At 37.7% G+C, this 16270-nt stretch overlaps 1 protein-coding gene across 2 annotated transcripts in view; it reads right to left on the bottom strand.

Moving 5' to 3' along the window:
* LOC115220706 (tetraspanin-13) overlaps nucleotides 1–16270 on the bottom strand; it is a 114965-nt gene that overhangs the window by 17758 nt on the left and 80937 nt on the right. For both annotated transcript variants that reach the window (XM_029790855.2, XM_029790854.2), the window contains exon 4: nucleotides 8164–8316. In XM_029790855.2, coding sequence (XP_029646715.1) covers nucleotides 8164–8316 — 153 coding nt within the window. The remainder of the gene's footprint in view (nucleotides 1–8163; nucleotides 8317–16270) is intronic.

Genomic DNA, 16270 nt, shown 5'->3' on the forward strand with positions numbered 1-16270 from the left:
CAGTCTGATTAAACCAGTATTATTGTCTTTTGTTCTGGCAGTGTTTGTTTAAAAAGAAAATTGTAATACTATTAACACATTGACATAAAAACTGTTAAATGCTTAGTTCTTAAGTCTTTTTTACAATAAATACTTGCTTTCCTTTCCTCATCCACCCTGCACTGCCCCTCCCTTCCACTTCTCTGTATTTCCTGTTTGTGTTTGTCTTTTCACACACAATCTACATAAAAATATATTTCTTTGAACAATCAAGTGGTGCTACTGAGTTAGTCATAGCTCGAGCCACTATGACCCGAAACCTATATGTTTGTGCATTGTATGTGTGTATGTGTGTGATTGTATACATTATGCTGAAGTGTAAATGTTTAGAATTTGAAGTCCCATTACAACATGCTGACAATTTATTATGACCCCCTTCTGTCAGGATTCACCACACTAGTATTTTTGTCCTTTACAATTTGTTTATGCTACCAATGACAAGACAACTGTCAAGGTGTGACATGATAAGATAAGCTCATAAGCCAAGCTGCACTGCAACCTGAAGATAGCAGTAAAACTTGGTCAGCTTTTTTTTTTTTATCCTTAAATCTTTAGTATTCAGATTATTCTGTCAAATGTAATGTTTGTTTATTTAGATTGTTTTAAATTAATCATGCATTATCTTGTAGTTTAGAGACGTCGATGATGTGATTGCTTAGTTTTAGGATGACATTTTAGGGATGAGGCAAGAGGCCAGTTGCGGTCAGTTTCAATATAAAACAGGTTAAATATTTAGGCTGGACATGGGGTTGGTTTGAATGCTAAAGAGTTAAGAAGAGCTACTAAACACTTAGGGCAAAGTATAGCACCAATATTTGCTCTAAGTGAGTTTTCAACATGTAAATATACTGTTACAAACAGTATATAGAAGAATGATGAGCTGGCGAAAGAGCCTCAACATGTTTGCTCGACATGCAAGAAACAACAGTCAAACCTCTCTCAGATCACATATTTGATGAATCTCAGAGTGAAACCCAAGAGACTGAATGATGATAATTTGTTTGTTAAATACATGTTTTTTCCTTCTGAGACTTTCAATCTCTAAACTGTATCAGAGAGCACAACTTGAAATATATTCTTATATAAAATTAATAAAGAATATATAATAATCCCTTTCAGTGGTATAAATGTAAAGAATCGTTATATTATCTAAAATGTATAATTTGGAAATGCAGTTCATTAAATTGACCTCAGTAGTAAATATCTGATAGTTAGTTAGTTAGTTAGTTAATTTGGCTCAAAAGCAAATAGCAAGGCCATGTAGGGGGACATGGAGTTAAGTACAGGGTGGTGTTCATGTAAAGAGTTCAGGCCACTTGTGGTCCAGGGAGGCTTTGAACAAAGTGGTCGTCGGCATCTTCACCATCTCGTCTGGCAGCTTGTTCCACGGATCCGCAACCCGGATGGAGAAAGCTCCTCTCCTTCGATTGAGATGAAATCGTCGCAGGTAGAGCTTTTCGGAATGACCCCGCAGCCGACGCTCTGGAGCAGGAGTGAAGAACAGCTCTTTCGAGAGGTTACACTTTCCGCTTATGATGTTGTGGGCGAGAATGAGATCACCACGGCGGCGGCGTTTTTCTAGAGAATAAAGGTCGAGCGTCCTCAGCCTTTCTTCATAGGACAAATTTTTGAGACCATGAACCATGCGGGTAGCCAGCTTCTGGACTCTTTCGAGATGCTGTATGTCTTTGAGGAGATAAGGAGAAGAGGCTTGAATCCCATACTCCAATATGGGTCTCACCAGCGTGACATAGAGTGGTAGGAATATGGCTGCTGTGAGCATTCTGAATGACCGTCGAATCAAGAACAGAATCCCGCGTGCTTTGTTGGCAGCATGGACGCACTGGGCCGAAGGCGAAAAGGAGGAATCCACCAAGATACCCAGGTCCTTTACCTGATCGGTCCTCTCCAGCAGCAGACGACCCGGCTCGAAATCAAGTTGAGTTGCAGGAGTAGAGCCGACAGGCAGAGAAAAAGGGAGGATTCCAATGGAATTTTGATAACAAAATATAGATTGATGAAGCCAAGCACTTCAAAGTATTTAATTTGGTATGCTGCTAACTCTGACACACACACACACACACACACACCACCGTCACTGTCTCATCCTCATTTAATGTCCATCTTCCATACCAGCATGGGTATTGGTTGAGCTGCAGGACTACATTGAGCTTCAGTGTCAGCTTTGGCATGGTTGCCACAACTGGATGGCCTTCCTAATGCCAAACACAGTAGTGTGTATCATATCTAACAATAATTTCCAACAATAGTGTATTCAAATGAGCATGCATTTGAAAGCCTCCCTTTTGTTGCTTATTGGCTGAATCTTAAACATAAAACTGGGGGTAAATTAAGTTGCTTATATACAAGATCTGATCAATAAGTATCCGGACTGTTGCCATAGCAACAAAGCTGCTTGATAAAGACTGAGCTTGAATTCTGCTGTGCAGGCACTTTAAGTTTTAACGTTCTAGCTCACTTCCGCTGTTTACAGCAGTGCTTGGAAGGAAGATGTGTAGCATGTGATCATTGCATTGACCATGACAGAGAAAGTTGTCATGGCGATACCTACTCAGAGGCCTGCACAAAGTTGCAGAAAGTGCATGGAGAGGTCTGTATGAGCCACACACAAGTGTACGAGTGGTTCAGATGTTTCCAAGATGGGTGGAAACATGTCGATATTGATGAATGTTCTGGGACATCTGCAACCAGCAGAACTGAGAAAAATATCATAGATGTGCATGCAGCTGTGAGGGAAAATCATTGAATCACCATCCGTGAATTATCAGAGTATGTGCAAAGTAGTTATGGCTCAGTTCAGTCCATTATCACTGAAGATTTGGGTATGAGACGCTTGTCTGCCAAGTTTGTGCCAAATCTGCTTTCAGCTGACCCAAAAGACACTTGGGTTTCAGTTGCACAAGATCTCCTTGATTGTATCAAGAACGATGAAAACATTTTGAAAACTTTTGCATAGGCCTCTAAGTAGGTATCACCAAGGTTTTGGCAAAATTTGATGCAGACTCTTTGCTCAACTCTCTCTGTCATGGTCAATGCAACGATCACACGCTACACACCTTCCTTCTAAGCACTGCTGTAAACAGTAGAAGTGAGCTAGAATGTTAAAACTTAGTGCACATGTACAGCAGAGTTGAAGGTGAATCTGTACCAAGTGGTTTTGCGCTGTGTGCTTTAGCTTCGTTACTATGGCAACAGTCTGGATACTTATTGATCAGACCACGTATACAATATAAACTAGATATATGTGTGCGATATTATACACATGAAGAAAAACCAACCCATTACACTGTGCTCCCAATGGCAAAACTTGGGCTAAGAAGGAAGTCTCTATGTGGTCACATGACCTGCTAGGAATAATAGTCAAATCTCCCTCAAATCAAAATCACACCATTCTAAGCAATGAAGAACACACTGATCAGCATGATTTTAGATAATCCTAAAAAGATGGAATGACTAGCAGGAATGCTTTTGATGATAGGTGTGGTTTATTGAAGTCAACCAAGGGTTAAACAACAATGGTACAATGAAGTTGGGTATTAATTCATCAATTAGAATTACACAGTAAAACTATTTCAGATTTAGCTGTAGTTATTATATGACATACATAATGTAGTTTATATATGCCAGTGCCATGTAAAAAGTACCTAGAACACTCTGTAAAGTGGTTGGCATTAGGAAGGGCACCAAGCCATAGAAACCCTGCCAAAACAGACAACCAAAGCCTGGTGCAGCTCTCCAGCTCCCATCAAAATCATCCAACTCATGCCAGCATGGAAAACAGATGTTAAATGATGATGATGATAGCATATACATATACATACATACACATACATACATACACATACATACATATATCTTTTTACTCATTTACTTGTTTCAGTCATGTGACTGTGGCCATGCTGGAGTACCGCATTTAGTTGAGCAAATCGACCCCAGGACTTATTCTTTGTAAGCCTGGTACTTATTCTATCGATCTCTTTTGCCGAACCGCTAAGGTACGGGGACGCAAACACACCAGCATTAGTTGTCAAGCGATGGTGGGGGGGCAACCACAGACACACAAATATACATATATATGACGGGCTTCTTTCAGTTTCTATCTACCAAATCCACTCACAAGGCTTCGATCAGCCTGAGTCTATATCAGAAGACACTTGTCTATGGTGCCACGCAGTGGCTCTGAACCCAGGACCATGTGGTTGGTAAGCAAGCTATTTACTACACAGCCACTCCTGCATCAACTGTCATATATTTAATCTGAGCAAGCTTGAACTGACGATGATTGTTATGTTTATATTACACTTAAAATTTTCATGTCAGACTTAGCAACGCTAATTTACTTCTTTCACACATGCTAATCTGCTAGGCATTTATATTCAACTCAAGCACACAAGTAGAGCATATCAAAACTATTTCATAGTTTAACTCCTAGCTTTTTGCTTTTAAATTTTCCTCTGTCACCCTTTGTCATATATTACAATATCTTACTACAGTATTTCTCGACTGAATTTGTCCTTTACTTGGATGAATTTGTCTCTCTCTCAAATGAATTTGTCCCTTTCTCAAATGAATTCGTCCTTTACTTGGATGAATTTGTTCTTTTCTCAAATGAATTTGTCCCTTTCTCAAATGAATTCGTCCTTTACTTGGATGAATTTGTTCTTTTCTCAAATGAATTTGTCTCTTTCTCAAATGAATGTCTCTCTCTCAAATGAATTTGTCCCTTTCTCAAATGAATTCATCCTTTACTTGGATGAATTTGTCCTTTTCTCGAATGAATTTGTCTCCTTCTCGAATGAATTTGTCCCCTTCTTAAATGAATTCATCCCTTTGATATCAAAGTCAATTTAGAACTTAAATATTTAAAAATGAGACACCTATATGTTTAAACAAACATACAAAATAGTATCTTAGCACGAGAATAGTGAAAATAAACAAAAAAAAAACTAAGCTTAAAACAATTTATAAACTTATTTTAAAATGCTTATAATCATAACTATTTCACAAATCCTTCATATGCAATAGTTGTGGGATGAAAAATGTTTGATGTTGATCCTATCTTGCACAATTTACAGCAGATATTGAATTCATTGCAAGATGCACTGCTGTTTTTAAAATATTCATTCTATGATTCATCACGGGCAAATTTTCTGGTCTGTTGTAGAGATCATTTTTATGATTCTGTAAATGCTGCTTCACAAAAGATTTCAATTCGTTGAACGTTTCCTCAATGAGATTAAACATTGGAGAATAAGGAGGTAGATATTTAACCATCTTTTGTGGTGCGAAACCGATTTCATCGACATGTTTATGGATGCGTGCATTGTCCATAATAAATATGACAGGATCTGATGTAGTCGTAGTGATCTTTAGCGAACTCTGATGTAAAAAGCTGTCAAATTCAGAAGTTGTGATCTTCGTAAATGTTTTGAATTGGACAAGACCCGACATATCTCTAGCAGCAATAATGTTCAAAATTTGCCCCTTTAGTAGAAGGATGATCGGTAATTGCCTGAACTCGAGGGTAAGCTCTACCCATTGACCTTCAAACAAATAGGTCATAAAATTATTTCATAAGCAAAAATTTTATATAAGTATTTAGTAAATTTAATAATCATTTACCTTGAAATTCAAATGTAATTTGTTTCATCAATATATACACGATAGTTGAACCGTCCAACCCATGCTAGCATGGAAAACGGACACTAAATGAATGATGATGATGATGATGAATGGCCAATCCATTATCTTGAATCCATTTTGCATAATAACATTGCCCCTTATTTTGTGTTTTCGTTATTTTGTTCTTGAGGGTGAATTATTAGTTTTTTCAGAGTGTATCCAAAGCCATCAAGATAGAGATCAATACTTGATAATGAAACAGTCAAATCGAATTTCTTTTGTAAAAGTTCTCTCGTTCTTTTCAAAGTTAAAGTTGGATCCTCGTTAATCGATTCTTGTAAAAATTGTTGATGATTTTAATTGATTTTTTGCTGTCGGTGCCCACAATTTTTCTTTAGAGAATAATTTTTTTGTGCAATTATCTTGACTGTGCTGTGGTTAATATCAAGGAAGCGGGACAACAATTTCAAATTTTTAATGTTTCTGGAAGCGGACAATATTCTTTTTTTTTATCCTGCTCAGATACTTTCATGTACGTCTTGTTTGGCATGTTAAAAATGTTTAAACTATTATGTTTTTAAACGGACTTTAATACTGAAAGGATGAATTCATTTGGGAAATACTGTAGTTTTTCATAATGTTACTTACTCAAGGAGTGTCATGTGCATACTGCTGGTATAAATGTATAATTAGAGTGTAATAACTAAGAAATGACGGAGAATTGTTATTTGTGAAACTCTATCAAGGATAAATGTGATAAATCATTTCGCAATTGTTACAAGAAATTACTATATTTACAGATTTCTCAGTGCTGGAGCTGACTTTATAAAGAATGCTTTATTGTACTCAGTAGTTCAATAGCTCAATGTTGTGAGTTCAACACTCACCTTTCCTAAAGACTTTCATACCAGTAACACACTGGTATTAATTCACCTCCAAACACATTCCCTAAAAATTGCTGCACCAGTAAAATAAAGGCAAATAAATAAATGGACTTCTGTTCATTTCAACATGATCAACTGAACAACCTGCTTGTTAAATTTGCATGTAAGTGACTGAATATTCCATGGATGTTTGTGCTCTTAGTGTAATCTTCAATCAGAGTCAGCATGGCACAGCAAGTGACAAGGACAGACCTTTGAATTACAGTTGCAACACATATGAAGGGCTTCCACTCACTTTCAGTCCACTCACAAAGTTTGAGTTCGCTCAAGGCTACTGTAAGAGAAACTTGCCTAAGGTGTCATACAGTCAGGGATTGAACCCAGGGCTTCATGACTGGAATGCTAACTTCTTAATAACTAATCATCCATGCAGCATCCACTCTACATTAATCTGATTTTAATCTACATCGAAACACTTATCCATCCAGGTTTTAAAGGTAGAGAATAAAGGTAAATGCCAAGACAACAGTAAGTTTATATTTGTATTTTAATTTTAATTTAGAGGTTTACTGTTCAAGGTTCAAATCTTGCTTAGGTTGATTTAGTTATTGATGTCATCAAGGTCAATAAAAATAAGTTTTAGTATTATATACTGAGACCAATTCAATTAATAGTATCCTTTTCACCTAAATATATATATATTGTGATTGTGTGTGTACCGTTGGCGATTTTTCCCCTCCGTCTTCCCTTCTCTGGATCTTTCCTTTTCCTATGTTTCTGACGAAGAGCTCCGCTCGAAACGTTAAACCCTCCTTCTTCCCTTCCTTCCTGAGCGTCCAATAATACTATATTTGTTCCACGTCCTCGCGTTGTTGTGTTTTTTCTTTGTGTTTTCATGTTTGGATTAACTTTATATATATATATATATATATATATATAAAATACTGGTGGAAAGTGGGGGTTGTATTTAATTAATGGAATGTCAGTTCTATTGAAGAGAAGCATGTTTTATATTCAATCCCCATTCAGTTAAGCTGAATGAACACAATATGAAATACCTTACAATGAAACACAAGCTGTGTGACAAAAAAGAACTGGTGAAGCATAAGCTGGTAGTACAACATCTGATTTGACCTAGCTATCTCATTTCCATCAACGATAGCTAATTAGAAAGTCACTTGCACCAATAAAGAAACCTCTATGTGATGATTGTTCAACATACTACATACAGCACCCAAATTTTCCACAAATTACACCCTACTTTGAATCATGTTTCCCTAAATATATCATGATGTCTGGGGAAGTTTAAAAAAATGAGAGGGATAAATGCAGTTGGAACATCTTTGACCACTGGTCTTCTGGATCAGGACTGACCTGGCACTGAAGAACAACGATACATCTTAATTAGGGAGGTTACAGTAACGAAATAATAATCTAGAGATAAAGAATGAAAAAAAAAACAAAAAACTACTGCAACCCTCCCCTTCCAGCACTGTCTGTTCAGTACACAGCAGCAAGTAATACCATATCAAAGCAGACAACATGGCCTGGTAGGCCAAAAATAGTCTGTGCCTGGATTATGAAAACTGTAACTTACCTCAGTAAAGCTAAAGAACAATCCTATTGCACCGGTCACAGTGAAGGCTTGATGTATACGGTCTTTTAGTTTAGGTAGACATGGCTGGCACGGACATGTTAAGTTTGAAGATTTTCCAGTGCAGCATTCACTGTTATTTTCACAACAGGGAATCTGTAAGAATGAGAAATAGGTTAAGATAAATTAATAATTCAATAATACTAATTGGGTTAATTGTGTGTGTGTGTGTGTGTGTGTGTGTGGTGTGTGTGTGTGTGTTGTGTGTGTGTGTGCATGTCCGTATGTTGAAAGAAAGAAAATGGAGAAAAATGGATATATGAAAAATTTATTTGTATGATATAAAGATGACGAAATTTTTTAAAAACATAACAATACAAATAAATTATAAGTTATTGAATAAGCTCAAAAAATGTGAAAAAACTTACATATAAGTTTTTGTTCTAGACCCTAGTTGATATGCAATTCTAAGTATTTGGTTATATGCTAAGAAAGGTATCATTTTTCAACTATATGGGACAGAACTTCTTCAGGGTTATTATGAGCTTACAGAACTAAGGTTAACATTTTTCTTTGAAGGATGCACTCTTTGCCTTGACATAATGAGATAACTGTAAATGAGCATTGTCAGTCAAATGGTGTTGTTTCCAATATTCTATGAAAACATATCCAGCTATGGGGAAAAAAATTACCTTGCTAGGAAACACATGAAGAAAGGTGACATCTGGTCATGGAAAAATTTGCCTCACTGATTTTTCACTTGATTTTATGCAAGCAAGGCAATGTGTGTATGATGATGATATACATAAACACGTGGGGTGTAACTGGCCCACTTATGAGTAACCCTCATTCACTGGACAATGAACTTTGCTTGCAAAGACCTATTGAGGCAAGTGTAAACAAATAAAAATTGCCGACGTGGCCGATGATAGTACAGTGGAACGTTAAAAGCACATCTGAGCATGATTGTTGCCAGGGCCACAGATTGGCTCCTGTGCTGGTGACACGTGAAAAGCACCATTCGATCGTGATTGTTGCCAGTGTCGCTTTACCAGCACATGTGCTGGTGGCACATGAAAAACAACATTTGAGCATGGTTGTTGCCAGTGCCACCGGACTGGCTCCCATGCAGGTAGTATTTTAAAATACCTCTTGAGCGTGGTTGTTGCCAGAACCGCCTGATTGGCCCTCGTGCTGGTGTCACTTAAAAGCACCCACTACACTCTCGGAGTGGTTGGCATTAGGAAGGGCATCTAAGCTGTAGAAACTTTGCCAGATCAGACTGAACCTAGTGCAGCCTCTGGCTCACCAGTCCTCAGTCAAACCATCCAACCCATGCCAGCATGGAAAGCAGAAGTAAAACAATGATGATGATGACTGCATTAAATTAAATTAAACATGAATCCAAGATGAAAAAAAAAAAAACTGTACACAGAACCACACTCAGGAGTCAAGCCATGCATCTGTCATAATCCAGATGACCATGTAGGGTTCAAGGTTCAAAGCCAGCAATTTTTGAGAAGAGGGGGACAAGTCATTTACACTGACCCCAATTTTTACCTCTGGACCCCATTGGTTACTATTTTATTCTGGTGAACCCCTAAGCCATTCAATGCTTAAAAACTACTTATAAAGATACTTCTTTCAAAATTCCTGTTTTGCTTTTCATGCATTCACTTGTGTAGCTTTGCAAAAGCTCTCACTGAGAGAATATTTCAGTGGTCAGAAACATGATGCATGTGGAGGATGACATCTGCATAAAGTGTAGGACATGTGAAGTGGACGGAACCATGGAAGAGGGAGACTTGGGAAAATAAGGCACAAAGTGAAGATTGATTTAAAATGTTGATCCTCATGGTGGAGATGATATCACAATAATTGATAACATGCAGCAGTGTAGAGGACCTGTCCAGTTTTGCAACTATGGTGAAATTAATGTTAAAATGGAGGTAGTGATAGAGGCTGAGAGATATAATATAACTGTATTTGGTCCCCTCTCCCAATAGGTTCCTGCTGAGCCTACACCTGCCACCTTCCTCACTTCCTGATACCCTTTCGCTTCTCTATTATCTTCGCTTCTATTAACTGTACCATGGCTGCTCATGTAGGAATATCATTGGACCAGCCTGACAACTCTCATCTCTCTGATACTCACTATCCTTTCACTGGGCCATGTCACTCATGCAACAAGTTATGGCACTAGATTTACCTGTATGCACCATCCACCATCATCCTGTATTCAATACTGACCAACACTCTTTCTATACTAACAATCAATGTTCTCTCTTTCCTTCTCCCCTACCCCTCCACATCATCCCTATTGCCAATTGATCTGTCCCTAACATCATACATTTCTTCCCTTCATTCATATTAGTTTTTCCCATCCTAACAATCTGCTGTTCACCCTCTTGGTCATGTTGTATTAAAAAATCAAACAAGACATAAAACAGCGAGGACTTTTTTAGTCTTACAGGGCAAAAGTCAAACACACTAGTGTTAGTGGGTGGCCATGATAAAACGAACCCAGTACACTGTGTAAAGTGGCTGACGACAATAAGAAGGATATCTTGCCATAAAGACAAAACCAAAAATGTACAAGGAAGACAGAGCTCTCCAACTCATTTAGGGGGGCAATAACTCTGAATCAGATCTCACTTGAACCTCGACAACACATCCAAACTATGCCAGCATGGAAAGTGGACATAAAAATGATACATATAAACAGATATATACATTTTTTTCTTTGTGTCTTAGGATTTGTGAAGCCAGTTGCCCAGTTTTTATGGCATGTAAATGATTGAAACCACAACACTGTCCCAGAACAGGATGTCTGTCTGTTATAAGGTTCAAGATTCAAAGCCAGCAATTTTTGAGAAGAGGGGACAAGCCATTTACACTGACCCCAGTACTTGACTGGTGCTTTATTTTATCAACCCCCAAAGGGATGAACAGCCAATAAAGTTGACCATGGGGAGATTTAAACTCAATATGTAAAGATCTAGAAAAAAACCCAAAAAACTGCTAAGAATTTTGATTAATGTGCTCATGATTCAGCCATATATATATATATATATATATATATATATGTGTGTGTGTGTGTGTAGGTTTCTTTATTCTATTTTTTTGAGCTTTAGAACTTGTAATCAATTTATTTGTACTGCTATGTTTTTTAAAAGAGATTTTCATCATTTTATAACAAACAAATAAACTATTCATACATCCATTATTTCTCCATTTTCTTTTTTCCCTCCTCAATATTGATAATATATAATTTCAATAATTACTAACATGCACCAGTGACTTTTTGCATAATATGATATGGATTAACCAGTGGAACAGTGGAATACCTTGGATTATATAATCCCTAATGAGGATATAGCTTCTTCGATTTAACCATATATATATGAGAGGGAGGGAGGGAGGGAGGGAGAGAGAGAGAGAAAGATTAAGGATGAAATTAATATTTTTATATAACAGTTGATAGAAAAGCTTTTCTTTTTTGGTATAAAAATATAGAAGGTACTAGTGTTGGTACCACATAAAAAGTACCCAGTACATTCTGTAAAGTAGTTGGTGTTAGGAAGGGCATCCAGCCATAGAAACCATGCCAATGCAGACAATGGAGCAAGTGCAGCTCTCTGGCTTGCCAAGTTTCTGTCAAAGTGTGCAACCCATGCCAACATGGAAGATGGATGTTAAGGCGGCGATCTGGCAGAACGGTTAGCACGCCGGGCGAAATACGTAGCCATATTTCGTCTGCCGTTACGTTCAGAGTTCAAATTCCGCTGAGGTCGACTTTGCCTTTCATCCTTTCAGGGTCAATTAAATAAGCACCAGTTATGCACTGGGGTTAATGTAATCGACTTAATTCGTGTATCTGTCCTTGTTTGTCCCCTCTGTGTTTAGCCCCTTGTGGGTAGTAAAGAAATAGGAAGATGGATGCTAAATAATGATGATGATAGATTAAACTGACTGACCTGCACTAGAAGGGTTACCGTCTAGTGCAGGTCAGATTTAAGAGTGAATAGCAGAGAGAATAATAATAGATGAATGAAGGGTGTGCAGGTATGAGTTTGCTTGTAGAAACAGTGAAAAGATAGTAAGGGAAGAAGTAAAAGAAGAGAGACAGTGATAGTTACATGATAGCTCGTTAAGGAGACTGAATAAAAATATAGCTGCGTAAGCATTGTGATGGAATAACATTAAAAATGTATAATGGTAACAGAGTGCAAGTGATGGCAAGCCATAGAGATCAGTATCAATATGAGAGAGAGAGAGAGAGAGAGAGAGAGAGAGAGCGAGCGATGATAGAGGATACTGAATTTTGGTATATTTGATGTCTACCTTTCTTACACAGAAATAATTATAGAAACAAGATAGAGTAATTGAAGGGATGAAAATGGAAGAAAGGTAGAATGATAACAGTGGGGATAGTGTAGAGATTGAATACAGAAACTTCAAATAGGATTCCCAGTGCCACAGTGAAGAGAGAGAAGAGAGGCTAATCAGTGTGTGAGTGTACATATGTATGTGTGTATTTATATATATACATATATATAGAACCAATGTCATTCCATTGTTGTACTTTATAATTTCCATTCATTGACTAACCTAAATTGATTTCCTAACATCTGTTTTTCTCAATGATAAAACTACTACTAACAACAACAACAACAATAATTTTATCTAACAACATTATTTGTTTATAACATATTTTTCCCAACTGATTTAGCTGCTAAAAAATGATAAAAGAGGTGTGTATGTATGTGTGTATATATATATATATATATATATATATATAGAGAGAGAGAGAGAGAGTTACATTGAGACAAGGTGGTAGTAATTAAATATAAGGTGAAAGGTCATTTTAATTAGTAGCAGGGAAAGGAGTTGAAAGAATGCATAAACCAATACAATAATGAACTACTATTGTTCTATTTGTAACATTTAGTCATTTGTTGATGGCACAAATTAGGTGAGCGAGAGAGAATATTCTAGTTCAGACATTTGCAGTTGATATCTGGAGGATGTTGACTGAGATTAGTTTCAGCTCTCTAGATTATGGTGTCTGGACATACGGTAACATGTGGTGAGGAGACTTTGTAGTAACAGTCTTCAAGACCAAAATGCAATACTAGTGTTCAAGGAAACTCAAAAAGTTCCGCAGAGCCTGTCTCTAACCAAGCTATTCCAAAAGAGGAAATATGAGTGAATGAAGGAGTTCCTAAGTGGTGATCCAACTGCTAGAAGTAGCAGTTAAATCTCCGTTCAATCCAACATTCAGTCTTTAACCCTTTCCTTACCAACCCGGCCAAAACTGGCTCTGGCACTGTAGTACAAATGTTTTGTTCTCATAAGTTTTGCATTAAAATATACCACCAAACCTTAGTTGCAATTTATGTTCCTAACACTAGCTTAATGATAACTAAGTTATTTTACTAAATTCTTTGTTATATTTAAAGCAATTGAAAGAAACACAGAGCATCTCAAAATAAATACAGTAACAAAAGGGTTAAGACAAGGACACACTGGACTACTTGAAAAAAAGAGTGGAGCTCTTTGATCAAAGGTCAGTTTGATCAGGGTTGATGCGAGTATGACAGCAGCACCAAAAGAAGTTAAACTCAGGACTATAAGTTAATAAAACACCCTTTAATGTTGCAATGTTATTGCTGTTTGTAGCAAAGAGTTGGTTATTGCTATGCTTCAGTATCTATTTATAATATGTTCAGAGTTCAAATCCCATTCAGGTAAACTTTGCCCTTCATCTTTCTGCAACTGATGACATAATTACCATAGAGCTGAGTTAAATGTCTAGCAGCATTTACTGCAAATCTGGGTGTCACCACCCGTAACATGGAGGAGAGAAAAAACAATAAACACAAGGGCCTGCGCCGGGCTGCTATCAGTTTGTACTGGTCGCAATCGAGATATCAGGTGTTCTAGGACTCTGTACTACCGATTTCCTCCGCAAAACAGGGATAACAATGGCTCTCCAGAGAAACGAGCCTGCAGGGTGGAGTGGCTGTGGCAGCAAGTGCCACTGGCCATTCTCTGCAGCAATGTCCTCACGGTCATTACTGTGGGGCGCAGCTGAGCAACCCGTTTGTTCTGGGATATGTGACCCATTGCCCCCTTCCATTTCATCATCTGCTGCTTTATCCTCACCCAACTTTTTTTTATTTTCTTACCTCTCCCTTCTCCCCTGTTTCTTTGTATTTAAATCTTCCAAACATGAGGCCTGGTGCCTGTCTCAGAAACAAATCATTTATAGTCAGATGATGTGGGAATTAACTGTCTTGGCTAAGTGGTAACAGAATGTGAACTGTCAATCTCTTAGTTGGCAGTTAGGATGGAACCTATCTACACAATCCAATCAACCATCCATGCTCTGAGTTGTTTACCGTTGCTTAGGTTCAAATTAGCCTTGACTGACCAAACATAAATAATGGCCTATCAGCTATGACAATCGTTTCCTCTTGTGTGTATGTGTATGTAGAAGATAAAAATACACAAGTAAAATGACTAAAGATAAATAAAGAAGGAGACTGATAAACAATATATAAAGTTAGACAAACAAAACATAATAGAAAAACAAAAAAAACACAAAATGGTACAATAACAAACAGTGGGTACAATGAAAATGAACAAGTCAAAAAAAACAATGGAAAGGACATATTAAATAATTTGGTGCTGAGTGCAGTGTGCCAAAGAAAAAGGTTTGTAACAGGATGAGAAGTACCCGCACTGGATGGGTGCAGCTCGCATCCTATACATTAAATATTAATCGAAGGAAAGAGTCAAGACTTCCGATTAATTTCAACAGCATAAATATTTTTATTTCTGGATTCGCAATAAATACATTCTTCTTTCAGGGTGAATCGGCAGCCTAGGAGCTCATCGCAGAAGTCAAGTGGAGTGAGCCAAATCCTGTCTGTTCAAGCATAGCGGAGAAACGCCACAAGGTAGCAGCTTGAGAGAGCGGCTAAAACACGACTGTCCTCTTCGGCTGCCAGTGTTCGAGAGGATGATATGAGGGAAATTTCCCTGCAGCTAGTTTTCTGCACATGCGCATGAGGGAACTTCCGGCAGGCCTCCCGCAAGAATCCAACTCTGCGCATGCGTGCTGGAGATTTCCCAAGATGGCGTCACTACAGGTTGGATGGTCCTGGCTAGGATACATTTGATGATTGGTCAGTTCAGTGAGGGCTAACCTGAGGCTAATTAAATGATGAAGATATGCTAACCCAAATATATTGCACATGCCAGGATGTTGCTTAAAACAAGTTAACTCTGACTAGCCTTTCTTTCATTTTGGAATTGTGTATCTTGGATCATATTATCTAATGTGTTCTGTATTTTTTTTAAGGGAGATGAAACTGTTATTGCCAGCAGATCAACTGGTCATGTAGACGCTCACTCACAAGCATGTGCAGCAGGATGTCAGTAGTGATGGATAAACTAAGACATCACTACCTACAGTAGACAGGTAGGCAGGTGAGTAAGATGGTTAAGACCAACTAAAGAGAACTGCACCCATATGGTGTGTCCCGCTTAAATTTAGACAGTTACTCTGTTGCTTACATAATTATATAAAGTGGAATGAAGTGTCAGTTAGTTGGGTTGTGGCACCTACATTATAGTATACTCTATAGTCTATCTGGAACAATGAAAGACCAAATAGACTTGATGCATATCATTGTTGATTCCTTAATCATTGTTGATTCTAAACAAGAGAGAAAGAGGGCATGTGTGCATTTTAGATTTAATTAGGTCAAGAGAATGAGATAAATTGATTTAGGAAGTGGGTTGTTACTGGTGCCCGGATGTTTGCATGTGGTCGATACACACATACGTGCGTGCGTGCGTGCGTGCGTGTGTGTGAATTATGCATTAGAAACAGTTCTAGAATAAAATTTTTATGACGCACTTATACTTCAGAGCTTGGTGAAATGAAATCTTCCTGAAAGTGACTGGGAGAACAACAGATGCACATTATGCAATTTTTCAAGTTTACCAATGTCACGTACTCATACCACTTCTAAGACAAGGCCAAATTGGCCAGTCTGAAGTATACAGAGACAGTGGATAAACAACACACTGGTTTGCA

The sequence above is a fragment of the Octopus sinensis genome, linkage group LG17 (genome assembly GCF_006345805.1).
Source record: "Octopus sinensis linkage group LG17, ASM634580v1, whole genome shotgun sequence".
In the NCBI taxonomy this organism is placed as follows: Eukaryota; Metazoa; Mollusca; class Cephalopoda; order Octopoda; family Octopodidae; genus Octopus; species Octopus sinensis.